Source organism: Vulpes vulpes, chromosome 8 (genome assembly GCF_048418805.1).
Source record: "Vulpes vulpes isolate BD-2025 chromosome 8, VulVul3, whole genome shotgun sequence".
NCBI classification, from domain to species: Eukaryota; Metazoa; Chordata; class Mammalia; order Carnivora; family Canidae; genus Vulpes; species Vulpes vulpes.
In genome coordinates, this window is record NC_132787.1 from 51,439,219 (window position 1) to 51,455,941 (window position 16,723).

At 38.9% G+C, this 16,723-nt stretch overlaps 1 protein-coding gene across 22 annotated transcripts in view; it reads left to right on the plus strand.

Annotated features, from left to right (window-relative positions):
* Positions 1-16,723, plus strand: part of POGZ (pogo transposable element derived with ZNF domain) — a 46,989-nt gene that overhangs the window by 24,156 nt on the left and 6,110 nt on the right. For 11 of the 22 annotated variants that reach the window (XM_072766534.1, XM_072766536.1, XM_072766518.1 and 8 more), the window contains 9 exons: positions 1,087-1,262; positions 2,212-2,320; positions 3,707-3,997; positions 4,078-4,296; positions 6,781-6,887; positions 7,767-8,104; positions 8,460-8,614; positions 14,015-14,115; positions 14,656-14,802. In XM_072766534.1, the coding sequence (XP_072622635.1) occupies positions 1,087-1,262; positions 2,212-2,320; positions 3,707-3,997; positions 4,078-4,296; positions 6,781-6,887; positions 7,767-8,104; positions 8,460-8,614; positions 14,015-14,115; positions 14,656-14,802 (1,643 nt within the window). The remainder of the gene's footprint in view (positions 1-1,086; positions 1,263-2,211; positions 2,321-3,706; positions 3,998-4,077; positions 4,297-6,780; positions 6,888-7,766; positions 8,105-8,459; positions 8,615-14,014; positions 14,116-14,655; positions 14,803-16,723) is intronic. The other 11 variants (XM_072766530.1, XM_072766529.1, XM_072766521.1 and 8 more) reach the window with 1 other exon arrangement.

The following is a 16,723-nucleotide window of genomic DNA, read 5'->3' on the forward strand; positions in this document are numbered from 1 at the left end:
ATGGGCACTCAATTTCTAGAAAAAAGTGGGACAAACCATTGTTGGCTCATTAATAGCCACCTATATACCGACTTTGTGGTCTAGCTTTGTAGCTAACTGCAGTGACTCCATCTGTCAAAGTAGGACATACAGTTCATAGGAACCCATCCCATTCTGGCTATTGGAAGTAAAAAGTTGAGGCGGTATCTTACTTGAATCTCTGATTTAAGTATATTGACGCTCAAGTTTTCTGTCTAGTCTTAGAGTATTCTCTGTATATTAGGAAACTTGGTATTTTTTACTTTTTTAGCCAAATGTAAATAGACTTTAAAACATTTATAAAATTACTTTTCTCACAATGAAAAGAACCTAAAATGGTTCAATAATAGTCGATTTATTAATATTTATATATGAATGAGCCATTGTCTTCTGAAGTCTTACCATTTTTTACTGGATATTGGTTAGTTTTTGACCAAGTCTTTTCTTTATCAGTTCTGATATCAAAAAGGAAAAAAGATAGCCTGTGAATCTCCATGTTACCATACCTATAAAAAGCAGCAGTTTAGAGAATCTGTTGGATTTCTGAGCTTTGCCTCACTAGGCAGAGGTACCATTCTTTAGATTCTGTGTACTTGCTGAATTAATGTTTGTCATTGAATATGCCTCTTTTGAAAAGATTAAAGTGGATTAGCTAACAGATTACATTCTGACAAAATAAGTTTTATCTAGTTAAAATGTGGAAAAAGAAATGTTACTTTTTTTTGCTAATTTGGTGTGGAAAGATTATGTCAAACCATATATTAATATTGTCAGAGTCAAAATGGTAGTTCTATAAAAACCTTACTACATTAAGACATCCCTAATTAAGATAATATATGGGGGAGATGTTAGTGAACCTCCCCTATCTACAGTTTTTCTGTTAGTTGTCAATTTGGGTGAAGCTTAAATTTTTGGTGAGTTTGGTGACGATAAACCTGAGGTGAGTGTGACAGTCTTGGATATTTTTATATCTGAGACACCATTTCTTATCTGAAACCATAACGTTTCTTATAAAATGGGGGTTTGTTTTCTCTTAATTTTTTTTTCTTTCTTCCTTTAACCCTTCAGCCGGCAATTCTTTGGTCCAACAAGGTGGACAGCCGCTCATCCTAACCCAGAATCCAACCCCAGGTTTGGGCACAATGGTTACTCAACCAGTGTTGAGGCCTGTCCAGGTCATGCAGAATGCCAATCACGTGACTAGTTCTCCTGTGGCGTCACAACCAATATTCATCACTACACAGGTGAGTAGAACTCTGAATTCTGGGGTTGGGTATGGAAGGAGAGAAATACTGTGAACTTTTGGAGGCTCTAACTTAGAGTCATTAGCATCATTAGAAATGGTTCTAAGTCCTGTCTTTTGACCTGGCTTTCTCATTTGCTGTATATAATTTGATACCAACTTTTATAGAAAGCCCAACATAACACAGCTGGGTAATTTCCTCTTCCTGTCTTTAAAGGGCTATTAAGTAATTTGAGATCTGGACAGAAATTAGTGGGAAAGCTTAAATTAGGAAGCCTTAACATTTGGCCTTTAACACTTTCTGCCCTTTGCTTGGGCTGTTTTTCTTAAAATGGGATGATTTAGTTGACTCTTGAAATCTGTGTGTGAAATTGGTAAAGTGTAGGGAGAACTTTGGAAGAAGAGGAGGAAGATGACTTATTTGACATGTAATGTGAATGGAAGTTGAAAGCCTAATGCCGAATATGGAACATAAAGGCAAGTGCTTCTTAGCCTGTGGCTTCCTGAGTTATAAAACTCTTCTCCTAAAAATTTGCCAGAGGTTTATGGCCTTTGAAGTGGACTTTGGGAACAATTTCTTAACAATTGTTTTGTGTCGAATCATTCCAGTGAATACTCTTAGTGTCCCCCCCCCCCCCGCCCCTCTATGCTTTTATCTGTTTGGGGCCAGTTTGTGGATGAGGTATTTTTTAAGCTGAGGTTCTCTTAAGACGGAGTAGGTTTACATTTTTGTTCATATGTACTAAAGCTTATTCTTCAGTTTTGATATTTTGTCACTCAAAAGTTTGCCGAAATTCTTAGATTTCTCCATCTCAGTCATGTAAAAGCTCTATCTCTAAAAAAAGAACCACTAGGTAAGAGTGTGAGTTTTTTTGGATGTAGTTCTAATTGCAATCTCTGCTAGTGTTAACTGACCTCCATGTTAAAGATCATTTTGCTTTTTAATGCAGGGATTTCCTGTAAGAAATGTCCGGCCTGTACAAAATGCAATGAATCAGGTTGGGATTGTGCTGAACGTACAACAAGGCCAAACGGTTAGACCAATAACACTAGTCCCAGGTAAGGAAAAATGTCTACCATTCAAAATAAACTGGCATCTAGAAGATTTGTTTTTCATGTCTCAAAATATTCTTGGCCATTTAAAAAGTGTGTTTAAGAAAAATCTAAAAATGTAAAAATCATATTGATTTAAGCCCAATTTAAAAAAAACTGTTTCTAACCTTTGGCCAGGGTGGTGGTTTTATTTATTTTTAACTTTTTACCACCCTTCAAACAGGGTTTATATAGTCATTTTTCTGCTTCTGGTGTTTTAGTCCACTATTAAGTTTGTTATCCTGAAGGAATATTAAGCAAACTCCCAAATTCCTTATTTCTGCTCACTTACACTGTGGGATTATAAACTTTATTTATTTGTTTGTTTGTTTATTTATTTATTTATTTTAAAGATTTTATTTATTCATTCATGAGAGAGAGAGAGAGGCAGAGGGAGAAGCAGGCTCCGTGCAGGGAGCCTGATGTGGGACTTGATCCCAGGACTCTAGGATCCCGCCCTGGACAAAGGCAGGGGCTAAACCGCTGAACCACCTGGTGGCTCAAAAACACACAAAAAAGTATTTTGCTTTAATTTTACAGCATAGATTTTGGATATAAATTAAAAGACTTACCCTTTGATGATAAATTTGCCAATGATTAGTTAGTTTTTTTTTTTTAAAGAAACTAAATTGAAAATTATTTTTTTAAATCTTGTAATTTTCTCCCCACAGTTCTTTACTTAGTATCTGTAAGTTTACTACAATTCAGGCCAAAAAATATCTTAATTTAGTTATTCTAAGGATACCTCCATAATCTTATCTTCCTAAGTTGCTGTTGTTCTTAGAGCCCACACAATGTTTTTGACCTTCAGTCTCATGGACTTACCTAGTTCTGATATTTCTATATTTGTCAGTGAAATTGTCTACAACTGAGCCAGGAGATTCACCTCTGGGACATCCTAGTAGAATGGCATAGACAGTTTTCTGTTTGAGTTCATCTTAAAAGGATGGAAGACTACTTTAGTATCCTGAGCAAAGAAATACTGCTTTTTTTTTAGTACCACATCTGCCCTTTGGCCTCCTATTCTGTACTCATTCATGCCCTTCCAGTATTGAGGTCAAGCTACTCCTGATTGTATTCTTGGGATCGAAAAGGCAGTATGGTAAGGTTTTTGGGGAGGAGTTGATAGGAATCTTCTTTCTTCAGTTTAATAGGGCTCATTCCTTAGGATAAGTGCTTTTATCAATTCGGATATATGTTGTCTGTGCTATTCTCGTTAACTTCTGATGGCCACCAAACACTTTGGGGAACTAATCTTTTGTTATTTCAGTATTTTCAGTAAAGACAGGTAGAATGTATTAGAGGTGAGCTCAATGACCAAGCTTTGGTACTTTTCTTGTTTCTCTTCTGAAGCCCCAGGTACCCAGTTCGTTAAGCCGACAGTTGGAGTCCCACAGGTGTTCTCTCAGATGACCCCAGTGAGGCCAGGCTCCACCATGCCTGTGCGGCCCACCACTAACACCTTCACCACCGTCATCCCAGCTACTCTGACCATTCGAAGCACTGTCCCGCAGTCCCAGTCCCAGCAGACCAAGTCCACACCCAGCACCTCCACTACTCCCACTGCCACACAGCCGACCTCACTGGGGCAGCTGGCTGCTCCGCCTCCCAGCCAGTCCAGCCAGACCCCCAACCCCAAGCTAGGTGAGCACTGGGAAGTGGAGACGGCAGTGCTGGGTGGGGCAGTGGGTGGAGGACAGATAATTATCACTCGGCCAACATAGCTCCCTCTTTCCCCTCCCCACCTGCAGTGAGCATTGCCAGCTTTGTCACTGTGAAGCGACCTGGGGTTACAGGTGAAAATAGCAATGAAGTAGCCAAACTGGTGAATACCCTTAATACCATCCCTTCCCTGGGCCAGAGTCCTGGGCCAGTGGCGGTTTCCAACAACAGCTCTGCCCATGGCTCCCAGAGAACCAGCGGACCTGAGTCTTCAATGAAAGGTACAGTAATCTAAAAGAGCATCCAGCCGTTTAGAAACACTGACAAAGTACTTGTTATATCAGAACTTTATACTTGGAAATAGAGACTTAAAAAATATAGTTGCCACAGTCTGTTCTCACAAGAAACTTTAGTGTAGGAAGGGGGATAGCCACTGTGAAAAGTGTAATAATTCTGTTTCTTGTGCTGTGGAGTTGAGTGAAATGGACCAGTTGATCAGAGATGGGTGGGATACTTAAAAAAAAAAAAAAATGTTTCATGGAGGAGGTGGATTTTTGCACAAGGTTTTTATTTTTTTTTTTTTTTTAATTTTTATTTATTTATGATAGTCACAGAGAGAGAGAGAGAGAGGCAGAGACATAGGCAGAGGGAGAAGCAGGCTCCATGCACCGGGAGCCCGATGTGGGATTCGATCCCGGGTCTCCAGGATCGCGCCCTGGGCCAAAGGCAAGCGCCAAACCACTGCGCCACCCAGGGATCCCCTTGCACAAGGTTTTAAAGTTGGATTTTGTAGAAGGGTTTTCAGGTGTAGACAGGATATGAGCATAAGGGTTTACAGTGGCCTAGAGCAGAGGTCAGCAAACATTTTCTTTAAAGGACCAGATGGTATTTTAGGCTTTATGCACTAAATATGGTCTCTGCCACAACTACGCAGCTCTGCCATGGTAATGTAAAAGCAGCCACAGACAGTATACAAACAAATGAGCATGATCACTAAAGCTGTTTACGGACTCTTAATTTTATGTAATTTTCATGTGTCAGAATATCTTCTTTTGCTTTCATTTCAACCATTTAAAAATGTGAAAACATTTAACAAAGGATATTGGAAAAATAGACATCCACATCCAATGAAGTTGAACCCAAACCATCTGTAAAAATTAACTCAGTGAACCAAAGACCTAAACATAAGAGCTAAAACTATAAAAGAAGAAAACATAGGGGGAAAGCTTCATGACATTGGATTTGGCAATGATTTCTTACATCTGACACCAAAAGCATGGGCAACAAAAGAAAAGTATGATAGTAGATGTAATAATAATAGATAAGTGAGACCACATCAGATTTTATTTATTTTTATTTATTTTTTAAAAAAGATTTTATTTATTTATTCATGAGAGACAGAGAGAGAGGAAAAGGGAGAAGCAGGCTCCATGCAGTGAGCCCAGTGTGGGACTGATCCTGGGACTCCGGGATCACACCCTGAGCCGTAGGCAGGTGCCCAACCACTGAGCCACCCAGGCGTCCCTACGTCAGATTTTAAACTTATACAGTATCAATCAGACGACACTAGGAACAGAGTGAAAAAGCAACTCAGCAAATGGGAGAAAATATTTGCAAATATTTTTACATCTAGAATATATGCACAGCTCAACAAAAAAGCAACCAACTCCATTAAAAACTAGGCAAAGGAGTTTTTTTCCAAACCTTTTTCCAAAGAGGTTATGCAAATGGCTGTTAAGCACATGAAAAGATGCTTACCATCTTACCATCACTAATGATTAGAGAAGTGCAAATCAAAACCATGTTGAGGTACCACTTCACACCCATTAGGATGGTTCTTACCCAAAAAACAAAATAGCAAGTGTTGGTGAGGATGTATAGATATTGGAACCCTTGTGTGTTGCTGGTGGAAATGTAAATTGGTATTATGGTCTCTCAAAAAGTGAAATGTAAAATTACCATCTGACTCAGGAATTCCACTTTTGGAGTATGGCCCAAAAGAACTGAAAGCAGGTACTCAAGCAGATATTTGTACACCCATGTTCATAGCAGCAGTATTCACCATAGCCAAAAGGTAGAAGCAGTCCAAGTGAGTGTCAACTGATGAGTAAATGAACAAAATATGATTCATATATTAGTAGCTTATTGTTCAAGAAAGGAAATTCTGAGACATGCTGCTACATTCATGAACTTTGAGAACATTCTGCTAGGTATTGAACTAAGCCAGTCACAGGAGGACAAATACTGTGTTGACACTTACATGCGGTACTTAAAGGAATCAAATTTACGGAAATGGAAAGTAGAATGGGGGTTGCCAGGACTAAGAGGAGGAGGGAATGGGGGAATTGTTTAATGGGTACAGAGTTTCAGTTTTATAAGATAAAAAGAGTTCTGGAGAATGCTTGTACAATAATGCAAATGTACCTAACTGTACATATGAAAATAGTTAAGAGGTAAATTTTATGTATGTGTTCCTGCAATTAAACAAAAAGTTGTATAATGACTAAAAGGTAAAATCCATTCCTAGCTCATGGGCCAAACTGAAGTTGGCATCTGTCTCGATTTTGTCCATGAACTGTGATTTGCTGACCCCTGTCCTAGAGTTAGAAGAATGGTAAAAAGAGTGGTACTCATAGTGATCACTCATACTTGTGTATCAACCTTAATATGCCTTTCAGGGAGTGTTTAACTTGTCTTCAAAGGGCCAGTAATCTGTTTCCAGTATTGTCTCATTAGTCTTATCAGTGCTTCTTAACTTCTTTCAGTGACGTCTTCCATCCCAGTGTTTGACCTCCAGGATGGTGGACGGAAAATATGTCCTCGGTGTAATGCTCAGTTCCGTGTTACTGAAGCTTTGAGAGGTCACATGTGTGTAAGTGATAGCAGTTGTGATGGGGATCTAGCTTCAGTGGCTACTACTTGTATATCTCCTGTAGAATTAGGAGGTTGTGAAGGAGGGGCTCTGAAATGACTTAGAAGCTTCTTAAAGGGTTATGCTCTCTTTTGGCCTGTTTTAGAAGAGTTTCATACTTTGGAATGTAGAAAGATACATTTAGAGACTCTCAAGTAGATTGGAACATATGTGACCTTAATTCCTTGGTTGTGGTTGATTTTAAAACTACACAGGACAGGTTTGCTAGATAATCAGAACTCAAGGTAACCTCTGTTTATTTTCTTTTTCCTTTTTTTTAAGATTTTATTTATTTGAGAGAGGTAAGATAGGGCACGAGTAGGGTAGGGGCAGAGGGAGAGAGAGACAAGCAGACTCCTCGCTGAGTGGGGAGTCCAACATGGGGCTTGATCCTAGGACCCTGAAATCATGACCTGAGTGGAAGTCAGATGCTTAACTGACTAAGCCACCTAGGTACTCCTCAATTTATTTTCTATTTATTGTGTCATTGTGTGAATCAAGAGTCATTAACCATTTCCCATTTCTAGCCTTTTCATTTTTAGTTCAGACGCAAAAGTTGGGATTTCTTCCTGCCAGGGAGTTCAGAGGCAAGTTATGCTAGTTAAGTGGTTGAAGGATCTAAGGCAGGAGGAAGAAATACAAGGTATGGGATTTGGAGTGGCATATGGCTATAAATATATATCCATAGAAAAAGCCAGAATTTTGGAAACACTATAGAAAACCAAAGGGTGAAACCTGGATGAGAATACATAGGACCAAACCATACCTGAGAGATGTTCATGAGGTTGGGGAGTTGGTACATCCCAGCCCCCAGATAACCAGAATGATCTTCCTTTATAGTACTGTTGCCCAGAAATGGTGGAATACCAGAAGAAAGGAAAGTCTCTGGATTCAGAACCCAGTATCCCATCAGCTGCAAAGCCCCCATCCCCTGAGAAAACAGTTCCTGTTGTTTCCACACCATCTTCTACACCTATTCCTGCTCTGTCACCACCTACCAAAGTACCAGAGCCAAATGAAAATGTGGGTGATGCTGTCCAGACCAAACTCATCATGCTAGTAGATGACTTCTACTATGGACGGGATGGTGGCAAAGTGGCCCAACTCACAAACTTCCCTAAGGTTGCCACATCTTTCCGATGCCCACATTGTACCAAAAGGCTAAAAAACAACATTCGGTAAGTGTTGAAGAGCCTTAGAGGTTACCCTAGACAAGAGAAAACTAAAAATTTTTTATATGTTTTTCTATTTGGGCAGTAGTCCTGTTTATCTAGTCTAGCTAAGGATTACCATTAAATCAATAAGTGGTACTATAGAAGGAGGAGGTATTGTGGTTAATAATAAGAGATAACTTTGGGGGGAGTAAGGGAAAGTAGTATATCCCTTCATAGAACTCCTACTTTTAAGAACCCTTTTCTGAGCTCAGAAAAGGACTATCCCAAACAAGGGGGTGGGACACAACAATGTATGTTCTGGGATTCTAAGGCTACTGGTTTTTTTGATTCTGTACTTTCTCCTTGTGCTGTACTACAGATTCATGAACCATATGAAGCACCATGTAGAACTCGATCAGCAGAACGGTGAGGTGGATGGTCATACTATCTGCCAACACTGTTATCGCCAGTTTTCCACACCCTTCCAGCTCCAGTGCCACTTGGAAAATGTTCATAGTCCTTATGAATCGACGAGTAAGTTTGGAAACTTAAACTCTAGGGGTTTACTTTGCTCTTCGTTCATTGAATGGCATGGGGAGGAGCCCATCCATCATTTGTATATGGGTATCAGTATAGAGTACATTTTTTTAAAGATCTTATTTATTTATTCATGAGAGAAACAGAGAGGCAGAGACACAGGCAGAGGGAGAAGCAGGCTCCCCATGGGGAGCCCGATGCAGGACTCGATCCCAGGACCTTGGGATCACAACCTGAGCCAAAGGCAAATGCTCAACCACTGAGCCACCCAGGTGCCCCTCTTTGCACATTTCTGGTCAATTCTTTAGTTCACTCACCCTTTATTCTTATAAGTTAGACTTCTCTTCAAGCCTGAATTGAATTCAGGGCTAGAATTGTTAGGGACTTTGGTTTAGGACCACTGTAACGTGTTGTAATGTATATAGTGTAATATAATGGATTCCTTAACCAAGATCCATCTATATTTGGACCTCTGCTTTAGTTAGTACCCTGATAGGTTTTACATAGGACAAAAGATGACAGTATAAACATCATAAAGTACTTTACCATCAAGATAGTGCTTTCAGGGATGCCTGGGTGGCTCAGTGATTGAGCGTCTGCCTTCGGCCCAGGGTATGATCCTGGAGTCCTGGGATCGAGTCCCACATCAGGCTCCCTGCATGGAGCCTGCTATTTTCTCTGTGTCTCTCATGAATAAATAAATAAAATCTTAAAAAAAAAAAGTGCTTTCACTGAACTGTAAACTGAGATATGGAGTGTTGCCTTGACTGTACATCTAACAGCTGAGGAAATGTAGGCTGAACACAGGCTCACAAAAATGAAATCATTTACTTCAGAGCATATAACGGTAGTAAGGTGCCATTGTGAGGATTTAAGCCTGGTCTTCCTAGAATATCTCTTGTGTTCTTCAGGGGATTTCTGGTGGTGTTTTAGAGACAAAAATTACATTTACATAAGTATAAGCCTATGCATTGTATAATACCAATGATAGGTGAAATAGTTTAAAGAAAAGAAAAGATCTTTGAGGCTAGGTTTCCCCAAAAGTCGTAAACTTTTAGAGTCTTTAAATACAAGAAGGATTTAGACAGATGAAAGTAATAAGAAAAGCTTTTTAGGTGATGGGAAGCTGCATTTTAAAAACTTTGACTAAAAATGAATTAAACAGTAAGGATATCCATTATATCATTTAAATGAGACTACTTGAGGTGGAGTAAACTTCAACCCCAAAACTTGAGTGTTCTGCTACAATTCTCTTGTCTTTGGCTTGCAGTGAGGTGGCTGTGTTAATCTTGGGCCTTACATTCAGGCATTAAATAGTGCAGACAAGGAATAGACCTCATCTTCCCATGTCTTTTCCTGAATTTGTTTCAGGAAAGCAGAATTGCTTTCCCTTTATATTTCCTTGGCCTTGGTCATATTGGCAAGGACAATGGAATTGCCATTTGTGGCTTAGGCTAATGTTGGTCAATAGAAATATAATGTAAGCTACATATGCAATTTTTATTTTTTAATAGCCATTTTTAAAAAGTAAAAGAAATTAATTTTTTTAACTTTTTTTTACAACCTCCGTTTTTTTTTTTTTCTTTTAACTTTATTTAATTTGGGGTTTTGGGGGTTATTTTGTTTTTAGGTAAGCTCTATTCCCAGTGTGGGGCTTGAACTCAAAATTCTGCAATCGAGTCGCATGCTTTACCGACTGAGCCAGCCAGGCACCTGTGAAATTAATTTTAATAGTGTATTTAATTTAACTCAGTAAACCCAAAATATCATTTCAGCACATAATCAAGATTTATTTATTTATTTATTTATTTATTTATTTATTTATTTATTGTAATCAAGATTTAAAAATTGATGAGATGGTACAACTTTGGACTACTAATTTGCCAATAGAAGAGAATAGATACTGTAATCAACCACTATGCAGTTAATGGCAGAGTACCCAACTTGGTCTTTGTTAGGGCCCCAAAGTCTTCACTGTCAGTGATGAAAAGTCTACACCTCCCAGTGAATACATCTCATTTTTTATGCAGAATCTGGTGCGTAGGCTTTTGTTAATTCCATTTAAATACGGACTGTACATAGAAAAGATAAGTTTTTCCGTATGGGGGTAAAAACCTAATCAGAACTAATCAATCTTTTTCTCTTCACTTAACCACTCTGTTATGTCTGACTTTTAATTTTTGAGTATCATGACTTTTAAAATTTATATTGATCAAAAACCTGAGAAAATGTTAACTCAAAAGTAAACAACTTTTCTATACTTTAGTATGTATCAGTTTTATTCTTAGATTTTTGTGTAAGTCCTCTTTCCTGCACCCATGGCAGATCCTTCATGAAAGTAGCTTGTTTTTTAATGTTAATATTTTGGACCCATTACTTTCCTTTTAATTTTGAAGGGAAAAAAAGTTTCCTTTTATTTTCTGAAGTGTTTTAAAATTAGACATAATGACATTTTACCCTCAAATGATTATGTATCTCTTAAAAATCAAGACCTTTATCTATATACATCCATAGTATCTTTGTCAAGACCTAATAGCAGCAATCATAAATCCTTAATATCATCCAATACCTAGTCCATTTTCAAATTTCCTGAAACATCAATGGATCATTACACTTGATTACAGTAATAGTGTACTCTTAATAGCATTATGTTTTTCTTCATACTTGTTTAAGGGCAGTAGGCTGAAGAAGCGGTAGATTTGAGGGAAGGATTCTTAGCCATGGTCAGATGTCAGGGGAGGATCCTGTGTGGAAAATGACTCATCAAAGGGGCGAACTAATTGCTTGGTAAAGTCTTGGAATATATGGAGTTGATGAGGTTGGCTGAGCCTTAGAAAGGTGTATATTTTCCTTCCTTTCTTTTCTCTTTCTTTTCTTTCTTTCTCTTTCTTCTTTCTTTCTTTCTTTCTTTTTTTCTTTCTTTCTTTCAATTTCTTTCAGATTTATTTTAGAGAGGGTGCATGCACGAGCAGGGGGAGGGGCAGAGGGAGATGAGACAAGCGGACTCCCCACTGAACGGGACACCTGACTCAGAGCTCAATTCTAGGAGCTGAGATGAAATCAGGAGTTGGATGCTTAACTGACTGAGCCAGTCAGGTGCCCCTATCCTTTCTTTCATAATTTGGAGAACAGAAAGCAGAAGCAGTAGTAGTTCACTCCTATTCTCAAAGTAAGACTGTGTTAGGTGTTAAAGACATGAGGGTAATCGTGCTAGGAAGGACCATGTTATGGTGGCCACTTTGCAAAATCGGTTAATCCCGTCTCTTGAATTTTTTTCCACACCAGCTCCAGTGTGAATTGGAAATTAGAATAGGTGGGGATAGTTACTAGATACGTTTTAAATCCACTGATGGCTTAGGTTTCTATCTCACTGGTTTTCTTGGTATGAGATAATATATATATATCTTAGCATGGTGTGTATGTGTTAGAAGTTGCTTTAATAAGTGTTGTCATTATTGATGTTGTATGACAGCTGTACCAAGAGAGCTGATATATAGGTTGTAGGAAGAGCTTCAGGGTTGAATGAGATTGGCCAGGAAGAACTCAGAATAAGAAAGGTTAGGACAGAAGGTTGGAAAGCACCTGTATTTAAAAGGTGTTCTAGAAAAAGAAGAAAACAATAAATGACAAACAAATTGAATTAAGAGGCAAAGGGGCAGAAGAAGAAAATATTGTCATTTAGTTGACACTATTTCCCAAACATGTCATGTACTTCCACACCTCTGTGCCTCTGTTACTGTTCTCTTGGTCCGTCTGTCTGAGAAACTCCTATTCTTTCAACATTTAGCTTATATATCTTATAGCTTCTGCTCATTCTTTGAGACAAAATTTTTTATTTACTTGTATCTTTGTAGCATCTAATGAATCTCTGGCCAGTGCTTCTAAATGGGTTCCCATACCCCTTTGAGATAAACACAGAACTTGTGAAACTTCTTCCCAGAAAATAAAGATTTTATTCTTTTGCAAATAATTTCAGGGGATACTGAGGTTCCCTGAGGCATCGAACATGGACCCCAGATCAAGAATCCCTGGTTTTTGTTTGTTTAACACTTTTTTTTTTTTTTAAGTTTTTTTAATTTATTTATGATAGAGAGAGAGAGGCAGAGACACAGCCAGAGGGAGAAGCAGGCTCCATGCACTGGGGAGCCCGACGTGGGATTCGATCCCGGGTCTCCAGGATCGCGCCCTGGGCCAAAGGCAGGCGCCAAACCGCTGCGCCACCCAGGGATCCCTGTTTAACACTTTAAAGGATTATTTCAATTTTACTCTTGTGGGGAAATGGGTTGGACATGGTCCAGTAAATGCTCAAAGCTTCAAATTTACAATTTCCATACTTGCAAAAACTTGAAAATAATCCCAGTGACAGAAAAACAATTACTGTGCCTGTTTGTTTATATATTTTTTACTGTGCCTGTTTAATTCAAAATATGTAGCAATTCAAATTTTTATTACTCAGAATTACAGCTTTTATAAGCTTGACAAAATGACCAGTTTCAAAGTTTAATTACCTCAACAACTCATAACAAGGCAAGAACTTCTGTCACCACTGTCAGTCCTTTGAGGACAAATTCTTGTACTCATTTAGTAGATGTTTGTGGAATTATTCATAGAAGATCATTATTTATCCTTGAGCAGAGGAATGAAGTAGTATAGTAATTTAAAATAATTCACTTGGCAATGGTATGTAAAGCATAGACACTGTTTATTTATTGTAGAGACATGAGGTATTATTGGAAGCCAGCTGATTAGTAGTAGGAAATCATGTGGGCTTTTACTAAGTTTTTGTCTGTGAGAATGGCAAAATGACCAGTGCTAGATACATTATGAAATAATAGTGACAGAACACAGGGGTGTAGACTCGGAGATAGTGCCTGAGTGCAGGAGGGGGTGGGGAAGTGAGAAGGAAAACAATGGAATCAGGAGGAGGCTGAATTAAGTTAGAGTTGGTGGTAGAATATCCAATTAAAATGTCTTGTAGACGGTTCAAAACCTGAAATGGAGCTTTAGTAAGAAGGCTGAGCTCAAGGCATAAGGTTTGCTGTTAACAGCAATACAGATGTTAAGACAGATCCATTTTATTTTATTTATTTATATATTTTTTAAAGATTTTATTTATTCATGAGACACAGAGAAGCAGGGAGAAGCAGTCTCCCTGCAGGGAGCCCGATGTGGGACTCAATCCCAGGACCCTGGGACCACGCCCTAAGCCAAAGGCAGATGCTCAACCACTGAGCCACCCAGGTGCCCCAACACAGATCCATTTTAAAGAAAGAAGAGACTTAATGATGTACTGACTATTGAAAGTAAAAATAGAGAAGTCAGGGAAAATCAAGATTGAGTCAGCAGGACTTTGGTCTTATTTTCAGTTGGATTTATTGATTATTTTTCTTCTTACAGCCAAGTGCAAGATCTGTGAGTGGGCGTTTGAGAGTGAGCCACTATTTCTCCAGCATATGAAGGATACTCATAAGCCTGGAGAGATGCCTTATGTCTGCCAGGTATTGCCTTTTTCTCTAGGGAGCTTCAGCCATTTTGCTCTTAGGCTGAATACAGAAAATCCACTAATGCACATTGCTGAATACCTACTGTATACACTCACTCAGTTTTAGGAACACTGCAGAGATCCAGAAGAAATAATAGACATAGGGTCCATTCTCAGGATTTTCTATCCCAGAGAAAACCATTAAAGGAACATGTGCATGTACCCAGCCAGGGAACCTAGTCAGAGAACATACACATGTACTACAGGAGTATGTCTCCTGAACTGCCCTCTAGAGATGGACAAAGAAAGCTTTGCTCCTCTTAGTCACAAAGTGGATTGTTCTCAGACTTTCTTGACCTTCTGCCATTTTAATCTTAACCCACAGCTGAATGTATCACAAACAGCCCTTCATTACAGAGTCAGAATAATAATTTGATTTCTATACATTTAGGAAAACTTATTTTTTTCCTCTTATTTTGACATTTTCTGTTACTACCTCTTTTTTTAAGGCCTTAGTTGTTCACTCTTAGTTTATTTTCCCTCTTATGTGACTCAGGTGTGTCAGTATCGCTCCTCACTCTACTCTGAGGTAGATGTCCATTTTCGGATGATCCATGAGGATACTCGGCATCTGCTCTGCCCTTATTGCCTGAAGGTCTTCAAAAATGGCAATGCATTCCAGCAGCATTACATGAGGCACCAGGTACCAGGCACCAAGCAATTCCCATATTCTCATTTTTTTAATTTAGTGGATGCTGGGGCCAGGGCTGAGCTAGTCAGATAATTTTGGTAGGAAGGTATAATAAGTGTATTTGCATTTCCCAAATTTCAGTTACGTGCCGTGCACTAAGCTGGGTGCCAGGAATTTAGTGTTATACAAGACAAATGGTAAAGTAGAACGTGGAGAGTATTGTGTTAGGGGAAGTATAAGATATAGAAAAGCATGTACCTATTTTGGGAGCCATCTAAAGTATGAGGAAGTGAAGTGGAGTGGAAGAACAGTGTCCTCCAAGCACAGAATGAAAGTATGGAGGTTCAAAGAATTAAAGGAAGTTCAGTGTGTTTGGAGTGTGGGGTATAGGAGGAGGTTGGCAGTTAGGAAATAGGTGGTGGAGAATCCTGCAAGGCATGAAAAGGGAGGTCATTCGGGAGGCATTAAAGGGAATTTTTTTAAGTTCTTGAGTGATAGGTTCAAATTTGTTTAAGTTATGAGTATTCTGGCTGCACTAGGAGAATGAATTGAAAGGAGAGATTAAGACCAGAGTTAGGGGGACACGCCAAAGGCTCTTTTGGTTTAGGTGAGGGACAGTAGTAGCTATTGGCTTTGAAATGAAGAAGATAGAGTTGAGAGAGATTGAGAAAGTAAGTGATATTTATGATTTAGTGAAGGATTCAGTGAAGGTAGTGAGGAAGGAATTACGAATAGTGCTTAAAATTCTGTTCTGGGAAAAAATGAATGGTAAGACTATGTACTGATAGAAACACTGTAGAAACTAAAGTTGACAGCGGAAGTAGGGATTATGCGTTTGGATTTTCTGAGTTAGCAATGTCTGTGGACAGCAGCTGTAGTTGTCTACTAAACAAATAGTTGGATATATAGGTCTGAAACCTAGGAGAAAAGCCTGGGTTGTGGAATACATACTTAGGAATCATTATTATATGAATCAGGTGATTTTAAACATAGAAGTTGCCATGTTCCCTCACCCCCAATTGAGAATAAGATGAACCTCTGAAGACTCTCTCTACAAAGCCATAGTAGTCCTAGGAGGAAAAGCAGAAGAGACTTGATGTCAAGGAAGCTGAGGGGAGGAAAGTTTTGAAGAAAAGGGTGTGATCAGAATGTTGCAGGAAGATGTCAGCAACATAGAAACTTAGAGGCCAGCCTTTAGCAACATTGATGGGAACCATGTGGTTGGTTAGCAGAGTGAGTGTCAGATTTCAGCAGGATGAATGAAGAGGTGAGAAAATGGGGATGACTTATTTTTAAAAGTTTCAGAAGGGGAAGACTGAGGATAGCAGATCCAGAGGAAGAGGTATCAGAGAATTTGTTGTTGCTTTTGTGTTTTGTTTTTAAAGTGGAATAAATAGAGTCCTGTTTTAAATTCCTTCAAGAAAGGAGCCACTAGAGGAGGAGAGTGAAGGTACTTAGGGAAGGCACAAAATGGAGAACCAGCTGGGTACACCTGTGTTTGACACTTGCCCATGTCTGCACTCTCATATGTGAGCTCCCTCTTTGAGCTCACACACTCATTTGCACAGAGGTGACTGCCTATAATCCCTCACATGTGTATTTCCAAAGAGCAGCATGGAAATTGTCCCTTGTACTCAGGTAATGGGGCCTTGATATCCTGGGAAGAAAACCATAGGCCTGGTTCCTGTTTCTGAAGGACTTCAGTAGTAGGCAGTCGGAATCTTCAGATGTGTCTCACAAGGACAAGTGCATATCTACATATATATTGATGTGTTAAATGGAAAGATAGCAAGGGATAGAAAAATACCATCATTCATGTTGAGAAAAAAAAGAAAGGGCAAACAAGGAGGTGGTGATTTGAGATGTGTGTGTGTGTGTGTTATATGGTTATGCGCATAGATTGTCCATGAAAAAATACCGAAGAAACTGGTAA